The 12,248-nt window shown below is 52.7% G+C and overlaps 1 protein-coding gene and 1 long non-coding RNA gene across 6 annotated transcripts in view; one reads left to right on the top strand and one right to left on the bottom strand.

Moving 5' to 3' along the window:
* Nucleotides 1-12,248, bottom strand: part of LOC308465851 — a 204,064-nt gene that overhangs the window by 77,613 nt on the left and 114,203 nt on the right. The window lies entirely within an intron of this gene.
* Nucleotides 1-12,248, top strand: part of ARHGEF11 (Rho guanine nucleotide exchange factor 11) — a 69,683-nt gene that overhangs the window by 16,882 nt on the left and 40,553 nt on the right. For 4 of the 5 annotated variants that reach the window (XM_080985975.1, XM_080985977.1, XM_080985979.1 and 1 more), the window contains 7 exons: nt 5,676-5,708; nt 7,697-7,788; nt 8,026-8,124; nt 8,699-8,748; nt 9,205-9,262; nt 10,803-10,981; nt 11,090-11,161. In XM_080985975.1, coding sequence (XP_080842101.1) covers nt 5,676-5,708; nt 7,697-7,788; nt 8,026-8,124; nt 8,699-8,748; nt 9,205-9,262; nt 10,803-10,981; nt 11,090-11,161 — 583 coding nt within the window. The remainder of the gene's footprint in view (nt 1-5,675; nt 5,709-7,696; nt 7,789-8,025; nt 8,125-8,698; nt 8,749-9,204; nt 9,263-10,802; nt 10,982-11,089; nt 11,162-12,248) is intronic. The other variant, XM_080985978.1, reaches the window with a different exon arrangement.

Genomic DNA, 12,248 nt, shown 5'->3' with positions numbered 1-12,248 from the left:
TAGCCTTGTAAGACCCTCCTCTTGGTCGGGAAATTGACAGGCTGGTCTATTTCTGCTGGCGAGGCAACCCCGGTTAGTTAGTCAGAGAAATTGCGCTCCCCTCTCTCTCTCTCTCTTCCTCCTTTTTCCCTTCTGTGAGGCATGAGTTCTGTGTGGTGAGCTGGAAGATTACACTTAGCCACTTGCAAATCAATCTCTCTCTCTCTTTCCCCGAGTTGACCCACTTTGAGGACTTGATCCTGCCTCCCGCCCCCATTATAATCTCCTAATTGCAGCATTTTGTTCCACTCCGGCTCCTGAGATGGCAACGCTTTATTAGCCTTCTCTAATACATATATGTATACGTATATCTTTTAATGCCATATCTTCCAGGAGGTGCCAATGGCTGCTTCGTCCTTTTTTCCTCTTGTCTTCAAATCAGCTAGAGAGTCTTTCTTTCTCTTTCTCTTTCTCTTTCTGCCTGCCCCTTGGAGACAACTTTGGGTCCTTCCCTATTTCCCCCACCCCCATCCTGACACGTCTCCCTGGGAGGAAATGCAGGGAAATTGGGGACTGGGTGAGGTGGGTTGAGGGGATGCACACCTGAGAAAGACGACCAGGCAGTTGCATTACATGGGCTGGTTTTAATCTGCCAGTTTTATCCCTGCACCTTCAGGGACGCCGGTGGCGCTGTGGGTTAAACCACAGAGCCTAGGACTTGCCGATCAGAAGGTCGGTGGTTCAAATCCCCGCGACGGCGTGAGTTCCCGTTGCTCGGTCCCTGCTCCTGCCAACCTAGCAGTTTGAAAGCACGTCAAAGTGCAAGTAGATAAATAGGTACCACTCTGGCGGGAAGGTAAACGGCGTTTCTGTGCTCTGCTCTGGTTTGCCAGAAGCGGCTTAGTCATGCTGGCCACATGACCCGGAAGCTGTACGCCGGCTCCCTCGGCCAATAAAGCGAGATGAGCACCGCAACCCCAGAGTTGGTCACAACTGGACCTAATGGTCAGGGGTCCCTTTACCTTTACCTTTAACCTGCACCTTCACTCATTTCCAGTTGAACTCAGCAGAGTTCCCATTCTGGCTGTCACTCCAAGAACTAAGAATGAATCCCCAAGTTGGCTTTCCCCCCTCTTCCCTCCCCAATCTCTTTTCCTTTTGTGTCATGTGTTTTTAGATTTGTTAGCCTAATGTGGGCACTGACTGACCAGCTACTAGTATTTGCAAACAGTTCTTGGGACCCCTGTCTTTTTGCCAGAGCAGGATTTTAAAAAGCTGTAGGTAAATCAATCAATCAATCCAATCAATCAATAAGAGCACACATTTTTGTTTTTGTTTTTTGGTGTGGGTAATTTGGAATTAGGGCTTGCTACAAAATATTCACCTTGATTGGGGCTGCCACTGAAAGCGAGTCAGGCTCTGTGGGAACAAGCTGGAGGAGGGTCTCTCTATTGGGGGAGGGGGCAGCAACTAATGGGCATTAGCAGACCCTCAACTCAATTTCAGGTTCTTGCTCTTCTGTTGAGCCTCTGGCCTCCTTCACACGTCTGTAGTCCTGCTGTGCCTGAGGGCAACGTCCTGTTTCTGACCACTGGCCTTCCTCCAGGTTTTCTGCAGCACACTGCCCCTGCAGCTGGAGGCTCCATTCCCCCCCCCCCCCGTCTTTGTGGGCCAGTTTCGACCCTGGCAGCCAGACAGCTGCCTCTTTGGTGTCAAGGAAACATACAGGGCAGGCCTAGAGGAGGAGGTAAGTGAAAAGACGGAACAAAATCATCATCATCACCACCATTAGGCAGCTCCTGCTTTCATGCAATGTGCGAAGTATGGGAGGGCAGGTCCCTGCCCCAAAGGGGCTTCAGATGGATAATTTCATATTTAGGACAATGCCTTTATTAAGGCCATCAGTGTTTCTGGAAGGGCTGTGAGCACCAGCGCTCTGCGGCATAGCTGTCAAGCGCCCCTTATTTGGTGGGACAGTCCCTTATCCCAGCGCCATGTCCCGCTGCTGTCCCTTATTGATGAGGCTTCGTTTGGCTGCTGGCTGGGCTTTCTGCCTTTGGCTCAGAGGAGCTCAGAAGCTGAACATACCTGTGCCCGGAAAATCCCTTATTTTGGCTGCTGAGCCCTTATTTTCGAGGCTGCTGGTCCCTTATTTTCAAATCTGTAAGTTGACAGCCATGCTCTGCGGAGGTGGCAGAGGGCCGGGTTGGTAGCGAATCTTTGCTGGCTGGGAAGCCAGTGGAAATCGCAGCACCCGTGGCTTGTGGCCTCATCCTCTCAGCAGAGGCAGACTTGGAAAACAAAACGCAGAAGAAGAAAACGGGGGAGATGTGTGTGTTTGTGTGTGGAGGTGGTCCAAAGGGAGCACTGATCTGATGGAACGAGGATGTAATTACCTTCCTTCGCCTCCTTCCATGCCTGTAATTGTGGTTTCGGAAAGACGTTCCGTGTTGTGCAAATGTGCTTGCTGAAGCAAGAGGTCTGAGCGCCTCTTTCCTTGGGGTGGGGCATGGGTTTGTGTGTGAGGGAGATTTCTCTCCCTCTCGCACACACACAGACCCTTATTGGTTGTTTGGATGTTGCTGTTTTTGCTCTGATTTGGTTCTCTGTCCTTTTGTGGAGGGGATTCTCAAACCCTGCTAATTTCTCTTTTTTTGGCATGGGTTTCCACACACCCTTTTTTTTTGCTTCTGCTTCTGCTTGCATCTGCTGATCTAGCATTTGCCAGCCTTGTCTCCCCACCACGCTGTGTTTTCCCAAATAAGCTCCCGTTTGTGCTCATTTGCATATCATAATAATTCTTTTTTGTGGAGGGTGGAGAGGCTTGTGGAATTACCCAGTCTGCGTTTATACTGGAGCTCGTTTCTCAGGTGGAGATCTCGCTCTCCAGATGGTAATTATTATCTTTCTGAGATCAGGAAATAATACCTATCTTTATCTCCCATTTTCACAGGAGGTGATGGGTAAGGGTGCATGTTGGGGGGGGTGTTGTTGCTGCCCCCCCCCCCATAAGAGCAAAGGTACTTTCCTCCTCCACCCCCTGCAAAGGCCACACAGCAAGCTGGGGTCAAGCCCACCTAGCAAAACCAGGAATTCCTGGCCTCTAGGCTCAAACCACAGATTGCTGGAAGACTTTGCAAAAAACCCTCTCCTGCTTCTGTCAAACTCTCTTGTGCCCAGATCTCAGAGCCAACACAGGCTGGCAGCCCCTTGGCATTTTGGGCAAAGGGACCCATTCCCTTTCCTGTGCCACCAGAGCAGACCCCAAAAGAGGTTTTTAGGTTGCTGGTCGTCGCTGCCTTTGTTGCTGGAGACTAGCCTTACCCAACCCAGTGCCCTCCAGGTGTTCTGGGCTTGCAAGCCCCAGCCAGCCCTGGGGCTGAGGGTGGGCGTATAGCTGCGCTAGTTTTGACCTGCAGACCAGTGAAGCTGAATGTTGGCAGGTTCAGAACAGATAAAAGAAAGTCCTTCTTTGTGCAGCGCACAGTTATAAACTATGGAACTCCCTCTTTATGGATGGCGCGAAAAGAGGATTGGACAAATTCATGGATGAGGAGAAGGCTGTCAATGGCTACATTGATGTACAGTCATACCTTGGGTTGAAGTTGCTTCAGGTTGAGCATTTTCAGGTTGGATTTTGGATTTGATATCCCACCTTTCACTCCCTTTAAGGAGTCTCAAAGCGGCTAACATTCTCCTTTCCCTTCCTCCCCCACAACAAACACTCTGTGAGGTGAGTGGGGCTGAGAGACTTCAGAGAAGTGTGACTGGCCCAAGGTCACCCAGCAGCTGCATGTGGAGGAGCGGAGACGCGAACCCGGTTCCCCAGATTACAAGACTACCGCTCTCAACCACTACACCACACTGGCTCTCCAGGTTGCGCTCCGTGGCGACCTGGAAGTAACGGAACACGTTATTTCCAGGTTTCACCGCATTTGTAGACGCTCAAAATGACATGATGCGCAGAAGCGGCAAATCGCGACCTGCGCATGCGCAGACGCAGGTTGCATTCTGCTCTGGATGCGAACGGGACTCTGGAACGGATCCTGTTTGCATCCAGAGGTACCACTGTATTTTTAATCTTTGTTGGAAGCTGCCCAGAGTGGCTGGGGAAACCCAGCTGGATGGGTGGGGTACAAATAATAGATTATTATTATTATTAGCCACTGTGGCTGAGGCAGCAGTCTTCTGCATAGCAGTTGCTGGAAACTGCAGGAGCAGAGAGTGCTGTGGTGCCCGGGTCCTGTTTGTGGGCCTCCTAAGGGCACCTGGTTGTTGGCCACTGTGAGAACAGGACGCTGGACTAGATTTCCCCCCTTTGGCCTGATCCACAAGCGCTTATCTTAGGTTCTCCTGAATCACCGTGACCAGGCTCTCTTCCTGCGCTGTGTTTGATGGTTGCTGTGCGTGGTGGCCCCTGGCTTCCCCAGCCTGGTGCCCTCCAGAAGCTTTGGACCACAACTCCCATCGCCCCCCCCCCCCCGCTACCAGCCAGCATTTGAGATGCAGCCGGAGGGCATGGTGCCTTTTTTCTGCCTTGCAGGAGAATGAGAAACTGAGCTCCTTTGCAGCAGTTCATGCCTGATCTTGCAGAGATCTTGCCCAGTGGACAGAAGTAGCAATTAGAAAAATGGTGTGTTGAGCTGCCTTAAACATCCCCCCCCCAAAAAATCTTTACACCGTAGACATGTGTGGTTACTTCAGCACTGGAATAAACAACAGCTGCGGATCATGGTTTTGCAGGGGCCTAACTGTATGTTGTGTTAATTGAGTGTTGGGAAACAGTAAGGGTGTGTGTGTGTGTGTGTGTGAGAGAGAGAGAGAGAGAGAGAGAGAGAGGTGCAAACAAGGAACCTGCACATGTTCAGAGGTATTTTGGCTGTCAGTCTGGTTTTAAATACAGTGGTACCTTGGTTTAAGAACAGCTTATTTTATGAACAGCTTGGATTAAGAACGCTGCAAACCCGGAAGAAGATGTTTTGGTCTGTGAACTTTACCTTGGAATAAGAACATTTCGCTTCCTGTTGAGTGCGTTCCATTTGTAAATTGAGTCTCCTGCTGCTATGGGAAAGCACACCTTGGTTTAAGAACACTTTGGTTTAAGAACGGACTTAAGTTCGTAAACCAGGGTATCACTGTAGTTTGTTAATTTCTTTGTAAAGGGAGCATTTCCCTTAGAGCAGGGCTTGGAAGGGCATTTGTGGCCCTTGGTACCCTCTCTCTCTGGCCCTCAGGACTCCGAGGCCACGCCTCTGGCTATCCCTGCTTTGGGCCTTCCTTGGGTGTTTTGCCTCGCCTGAATTGTGACCTTGAGCTCTCCTAATGCTTCTTGCTGGCCTGGATGGAGTGTGGTTGTGAGTGTGTGTAGAAAATAGGCTACTCCACACAGGTACAATTTAAATGCATTGCAATGCCTCTGGCCCTTCCCACTGCTGGCGTATGGCCCTTGGAAGATTGCCCAGAAAGGAGTGCAGCCCTCAGGCTGGAAAAGGAGCTTTTCCTTAAAGCAAAGGGATTGGGGCCTTTGAGCCTGGAGTCCTGGAAGCTGCTGTGTTTTGTGGTTGTGGCCTTTTCATGTCTACATCTCCTTTCTCTCTCTTTCTCTGTTTCCCTCACGCTCTCCTCTGGCCTTGCCTGGTCTCTCTGCCAACCCCTGTCTTTGGTGTCAATTTCTGTCTTCCCCTCCTTTACAACAGACCAGCCAGTAAAAAGCACCCTCACCTGCCCAGGTAAGATGGGAGCAGCTGGGATGCAGAACGATTTGGGGCAGGGATGGGGGGAACTGGCTGGGCTCCCAGCTCCCATCAGCCCCCCTCCAATGGTCAGGGATGAGGATGATGGGAGATGGAGTTCCAGCAACATCTGGGTCGGCCACAGATGTTCCCCCTCCCTGCTGTGCGATGTGTAAGAACTGTGGGTGTTATTATTTTTAAACATCATCTCTGTGTGTGGCCTGATGCTTTTGGCTCTCCCATACGACCCCTGAAAGCCCAATATTTGACTGGAGGTGTGAGTCTCTCTCTCTTCCCTAAAGTGACCTCTTGACCATCAGTTACGCAGATCTCAGAGCATGCATTTAACAATTGGCTTCGCAAACTAGATGTGTATTTTCCCCCAGAGCTCAGCAGGTATTGGCGGTTTGCAATGGGGCCAGAAGTGGTTTTGAAGAAGGGGTGCCCTTGATGATGAGGAGGACCTCGGTTGCCATGTTCTTTTCCGGACAGGGTTGTGGAAGCTGCGACCCCTGCCCCATGCGGCTGGGATCCCAACTCCCACCAGCCCCTGCAGCCCATGTGGCTGGTGGGAGGGCCAGTGGGCAGAACACCTGCTTTGCCTGCAGAAGGTCCCAGGCTCAGTCCCTGGGTGGGGCTGGGAGATGCCCTGGGAGGCCATGGCCAGTCCAGGTAGACAGTCCTGAGCTGGACGGAGCAATAGCCTCTCTGCTTAAGGCAGCTTCCTCTGTTCCAACGGTTGGCGGACGATCAGGATGTTGGGCGCTGGAGTCCAACAACGTGGGAAGGGGCCTGTTTATGATCATAGCTCTGGGGGTCTTTGGGGAGCAACTGAAGTGGGCAGGGGCAGTCGTCACAGCCCAGCAGCAGGGTCCTTTGGCCGTGGCTTTAAATCCGCCAGCACAGAGCTGATGGGAAGGGAACAATCGCCGGACATAACTCTTCCGCTGTTGTCTGTTTTTGTCTGTCTCTCCACCCATCGCTGCTTTGTCTTGTGTCCTTTCATCAGCCCCATTGCAGCCTGGTAAGATGTCAGATGTTCCTCTGCCTCTTGCTGTGTGTGTGTGTGTGTGTGTGTGTGTGTGTGTTCAACGTGGCTGCTTGCACGCCCTTCCCCTCCTCCTGCTCATGTTGTCACACGTTCATGGCTCCTTGACCCCTCCACCACTGGCTGTCCATGTAAAACCACCAGGAATGGCGTCCCTCAGAAGTGTGCGTGTGTGTGGTTGCCCCTTCCGCTTTCCACTGGTCTTTGAAGTCTGCTGCATTGCATCAACTCCTTGTGGGGGTTGGCCATGGATGCTGGGGCGGCCTTGGTTGTCCCTGGGGGCCAGGCCTGGCCAGGCCAGAGGCAGAAAACAACAGGGAAGGGCAGCCGTGGCCACAGGAGGTCAGAGGGAAAGCAGAGGTTGAAGGTGACCATCCCTCTGCTGGCTTGCCTTGGGGGCCATTCCAAATGGCCCCATGTGGCTCAGAAGCTTCTATAAAGGACCAGGAATCCTCAGGCACCTTGCGATGGCCTGGCTGGTGATCTCCAGGCTCTGTGGGCCAGCCAGAGGGCATCTTGAACCTCCTTGCAACTTGGGATACCCACTTACATCTTCTGCTCTTGGGGCAGTAGTGAGAGGAGAAGCGTCGGCCCCAGCGATGAAAACCTCACAGTCCCTGTTTCCACATGGGCTGGCGCAATTCCTGCAGTGTTGAGGAGAGCTTAGTGCTGAATTTAAGGGAGCAGGGGTTCTGCCAAGGAGGAACAGGATCTGCTTATTACAAAGTACTAGGTTCCTGTTTGTCTCAGCCGAGGTATATACAATGGGTCAGAAGTGGCCTGTTGCAGCCGTGGCCAGCCAGATGTGGACTGCAACTCCCACCAGCCCAAAACATCTGGTGGGCGCTCGGTTGGCAGTCGCTGGCTTGCTGCAACCCTCTCCCCGTTGCTTTGCTCCTTCTCTCAGTCCCTTCCTTCTCTCTCTCTCCATCTGCAGGTTGAGCAGCCTGTCTTCCCTGGGCGACTCAGCTCCAGAACGGCGCTCTCCTGGCCACCGCCGTCAGCCATCCGACTCCAGCGAAACAACAGGTGAGCCCTTTTTTCTCCCGGGGGAGAGGCGGGAAGAAGGGCAGCAGCAGTGAGGGGCTCCCTGGTCGCTCTTGGCTGCTTCTCAGAGCTGCGCCAAATCAAGTCCGTTCCCCCGGAAGCCTTTCAGTGCCACGCTTGCTGCCCCGGCTCTTGAGCAGGCGGGCTCTTGCCTGAACTTTGTGGAGGAACAGAATAATAAGCCTTGGTCTTCTGTTTTCTTCTTCCTCCTCCTCCAAGGTTTGGTCCAGCGTTGCGTCATTATCCAGAAAGACCAGCATGGCTTTGGCTTCACCGTCAGTGGGGACAGGATCGTCTTGGTGCAGTCTGTACGGCCAGGTGAGCAGTGTGGGGAGTTGGGGTGTGGGCCTTGGGCCCTGGCCTCTGCTCACAGGCCCCTGCCTCCTTCCCCTGACTCAACCCTCCACAGAAACAGGAACTGGATTTAACTTGGAAAGTGGGCTGGCAGCCTTTGCCAGTTCCCATCTGCAACGTGGGGGTAATCATGTTCTACCTTAAAGGACTGGTGTAAGGACTGCAACATAACGGCCCGGTTTGAACACAACACTCCTGGCTCCACAGCCCATGGTTTTATAAGCTAGGAATCATTATCACACTTGTACACACAGCCCTCTCTTCACACAGCGGCTTCAGTGCTTTGAACCTCTCCTGTTCAAAATCACAGTTTCTTTTTTCATCTGGAAGAGGGAACTATGGTTTAATGTCCATTTTAGGGCCAGGATCATGAACTCGAATCCAGCTGCGGTTTTAAGATCCTGGCTAGCAAAATAAACATGCAAATGGTGTGGGGAAAATAAGAATAAAAAATACACAACACCTGCAGATTATTTATGGCATAATCTCAAAAGTCTGTCTGTCTCCTGTGTCGTGTTTTGCGCTGCTGTTTCCACAGGGGGGGCCGCCATGAAGGCTGGCGTTCAGGAGGGTGACCGGATTGTCAAAGTGAGTAGTTCTGAACTTACCCAGGTAGAAAAACAACCCATTCTGCCATTCTCCTGAGCACCTCCCTCGCCCTTGGGCAAGCATCCCTTCCTAAAAATTACTGCCCCAGGAAAAGTTTGCATCTCATTTGCTCCCCATCCTTCTTCCAAGGACCTGAAGGTGTTGTCTCTTCTGTCTTAACCCCGTTCCTTCCCCTCACAACTACACTGCAAGGTGGAGCGACCATCCCGAGGTCGTTCAGCAAGGGTTGCGATGGATGAGCAGGGATTTGAACCAGTTTCTCTCCAGAGCAAGCGCCAGGCTGGCTCTGAGGACGTGCCTGGTCCTGGGCGTCCAAGAGGAGACCTCCGTCTCTTAAGATGCCAGGGGCATATGGTGGGGGGGTGTGGAGGGAGCCTGTTGTCTCTCCAGCATGACTCCCCCAGCACCCTCTGATTCCCTCTCTTCTTGTGCCAGGTGAACGGGACGATGGTGACCAACAGCTCCCACCTGGAAGTCGTGAAGCTCATAAAATGTGAGTGGGCCATGCCGGCAGGCACTGAATTAAAACACCGGCTTTTAGCCCTTCTGGGGAATATGGGGGCAGTGTGTGTGTGTTTGTGCCCTTGGCAAGAAGGTTGGAGAAACTCCCCAGCAAGGGTACTGAAGACCCATGTGGGCACATAATAATAATAATAATAAAATTTTATTTACATCCTGCCCTCCTCAGCCAAAGCCGGGCTCAGAGCGGCTAACAACAATAAAAATAACACAGCATTCTCAAATCAATTCATTTTAAAATCAATTCAAAATCAAATTAATGGCAACCATTGGGCTAGAGTTCTGTGAGGATTGCCAAAGGAGGGGGTCAGACTGTGCCTTGGCCAAAGGCCTGGTGGAACAGCTCCGTCTTGCAGGCCCTGCGGAAAGATGTCAAGTCCCGCAGGGCCCTAGTCTCTTGGGACAAAGCGTTCCACCAGATCGGGGCCACAGCCGGAAAAGCCCTGGCTCTGGTTGAGGCCAGCCTAGCCTCCCTGTGGCCTGGGACCTCCAAGATGGTTTTTTTTTTTGAAGACTGTCAGGTCCTCAGTGGGACATACCAGGAGAGGCGGTCCCGTAGGTACGGGAATTTCTTTGAGGGACAGAAAAGGGGGAAAGGCTGGTGAAAAAAATGAGTGCATAGTTACACTATGGAACTCTCTGCTGCAGGAGCCAGCATTGCTTCTGAATGTTAGTTGCTGGAAACCTCATGAGGGGAGACTGCTCAGTTCCTGCTTGGGGCATCTGGTCAACCACTGTGAGAACAGAATGCTGGACTAGATGGCCCATTGGCCTGATTCAGCAGACTCTTCTTGTTGTTGTGAAACGCTTCGTTTGCACACATTTTGCTTCATATCTCAGTTCTACAGATGCTTGAAATAATCATCATCATCATCATCATCATCATCATTTTTATTTATACCCCACCCTCCCCGGCCAGAGCCAGGCTCAGGGTGGCTAACACCAGTAAAATGACAATGAAAACATAATGGCGGGGGGGGGGGGGGAGAGAAAAAAAAAACAAATTTAAAATATGGGTTAAAATGCAATTTAAAATGCAGCCTCATTTTACAAGTAGCCCATAAATCAAAACCGTAAGGGGAGGAAAACATAAGGGTCAGACGGAGTCCAAATCAAAGGCCAGGCGGAACAGCTCGGTCTTGCAGGCCCTGCGGAAAGATGTCAAGTCCCGCAGGGCCCTGGTCTCTTGTGACAGAGCGGTCCACCAAGTCGGGGCCAGTACTGAAAAGCCCCTGGCCCTAGTTGAGAGCAATCTAACCACCTTGAGGCTCAGGACCACCAAAGTGTTTTTATTTGTGGACCTTAAGGTCCTCCGCGGGGCAGACCAGGAGAGGCAGTTCTGTAGGTACTAGGGTCCTATGAATGAAATCTGGGGGTTATGGTTCATTTGGTCTGGTGGGCGTGTGCCCCCCCCCCCCAGGGAAACGGGGACCGCCAAACGGCTCATGTTTTTAACACGAATCTTTCTTTCTGTCTTGTCCCTTTCTGACCTCCCCCCTCACTGCTCCCCCCAGCCGGTGCTTACGTCGCTCTCACCCTCTTGGGCTCCCCTCCTGCCTCCGTGGGGTTCCTGGGCTCCCAGCAGGATGGGCACCAGCCAGGGGCTCCTCAGGTCACACCTGCGTGCCCCCCTCCGCCCCCTCCGCCACCGCTGCCTCCGCCGCAGCGCATCACGGGGCCAAAGCCACTGCAGGTATGAGAGGGGGGGTCCTGTGCAGTGGGGCTGGAGGACAGGGCAGAGGCCGTAGGCAGCCTTAACTGACCTTGCTTCCTCCCCACTGCGGCCTTTTCGAAAACTTAGGATCCAGAAGTCCAGAAGCACGCAACACAGATTCTCCGGAACATGCTGAGGCAGGAGGAGGCAGAGCTGCAGGTAGGAATCATAGGATCTTAGCATTGAAGGGTTGGAGGGGCCCTCCAAAGGTCATCTACTCCAGCCCTCTGCGGTGAAGGAATCACAGATGAAGAATCTCTGACAGATGGTCCATCCAGGGGAGTGGAGTGGGGCTCTGCTGGACCTGACATGGTGGTTTTGCTTGCCTCCTCAGCCTGGGGACTTGCCCGCAGCAGAGCAGTTCATTGTGGTGGAATGGGACCCCCTTCCCAGTTCACTGCACTGGGCTCTCTTGCGGAGCCACAGGGCCCTTTTGGGCTTGTAAGTGCTTGTGGAGGGACGCGGGTGGCGCTGTGGGTTAAACCACAGGGCCTAGGGCTTGCTGATCAGAAGGTCGGTGGTTCGAATCTCCGCAACGGGGTGAGCTCCCGTTGCACGGTCCCTGCTCCTGCCAACCTCGCAGTTCAAAAGCAAGTGCAAGTAGATCAATAGGCACCACTCCGGCAGGAAGGTAAACGGCGTTTCCGTGCGCTGCTCTGGTTCGCCAGAAGCGGCTTAGTCATGCTGGCCACATGACCCAGAAGCTGTACGCCGGCTCCCCTGGCCAGTAAAGCGAGATGAGCGCCGCAACCCCAGAGTTGGCCACGACTGGGCCTAATAGTCAGGGGTCCCTTTACCTTTAAGTGCTTGTGGGGTGGTGGGATACAGGCAGGACTGAGGCCTCTGGGTGTTGCTGGATTCCCTGACCATTGGTCATCCTGGCCGCTGCTGCTGCTGCTGCTGGGAGTTGGAGCCCCACAACTTGCCTGATCTCCCCCCGTTTGAAGCCAGCGGTTAACCCATGTTGCTGTTTCTCTTACTGCCACCCTCTTGCAAATCGGAGGGGTTTTCTGTCTGTGTGCAGAAACCAGCCCCCTGCCCTCCTTGTCTCAACCAATTCTAACAACTGGGACGGCGGCCATCACTTTTTTGAATTGATGATTGTGGCGGTTTCCTTCCTAGGTGTGTGACATCATACTGGGTTCATAAAGAAAGGCTTAACTAATTGTAAAATGACTAACCAATGGGAACCCAATGGGCAGAGTTAACTGTGTAGAAGGTTTAAGCACATAGGTTTTGGGGGGAG

The sequence above is a fragment of the Podarcis pityusensis genome (assembly GCF_964106645.2).
Source record: "Podarcis pityusensis genome assembly, chromosome: 16".
NCBI classification, from domain to species: Eukaryota; Metazoa; Chordata; class Lepidosauria; order Squamata; family Lacertidae; genus Podarcis; species Podarcis pityusensis.
Note: the sequence above shows the minus strand (reverse complement) of the source record. Positions and strands in the feature narration are given on the sequence as shown.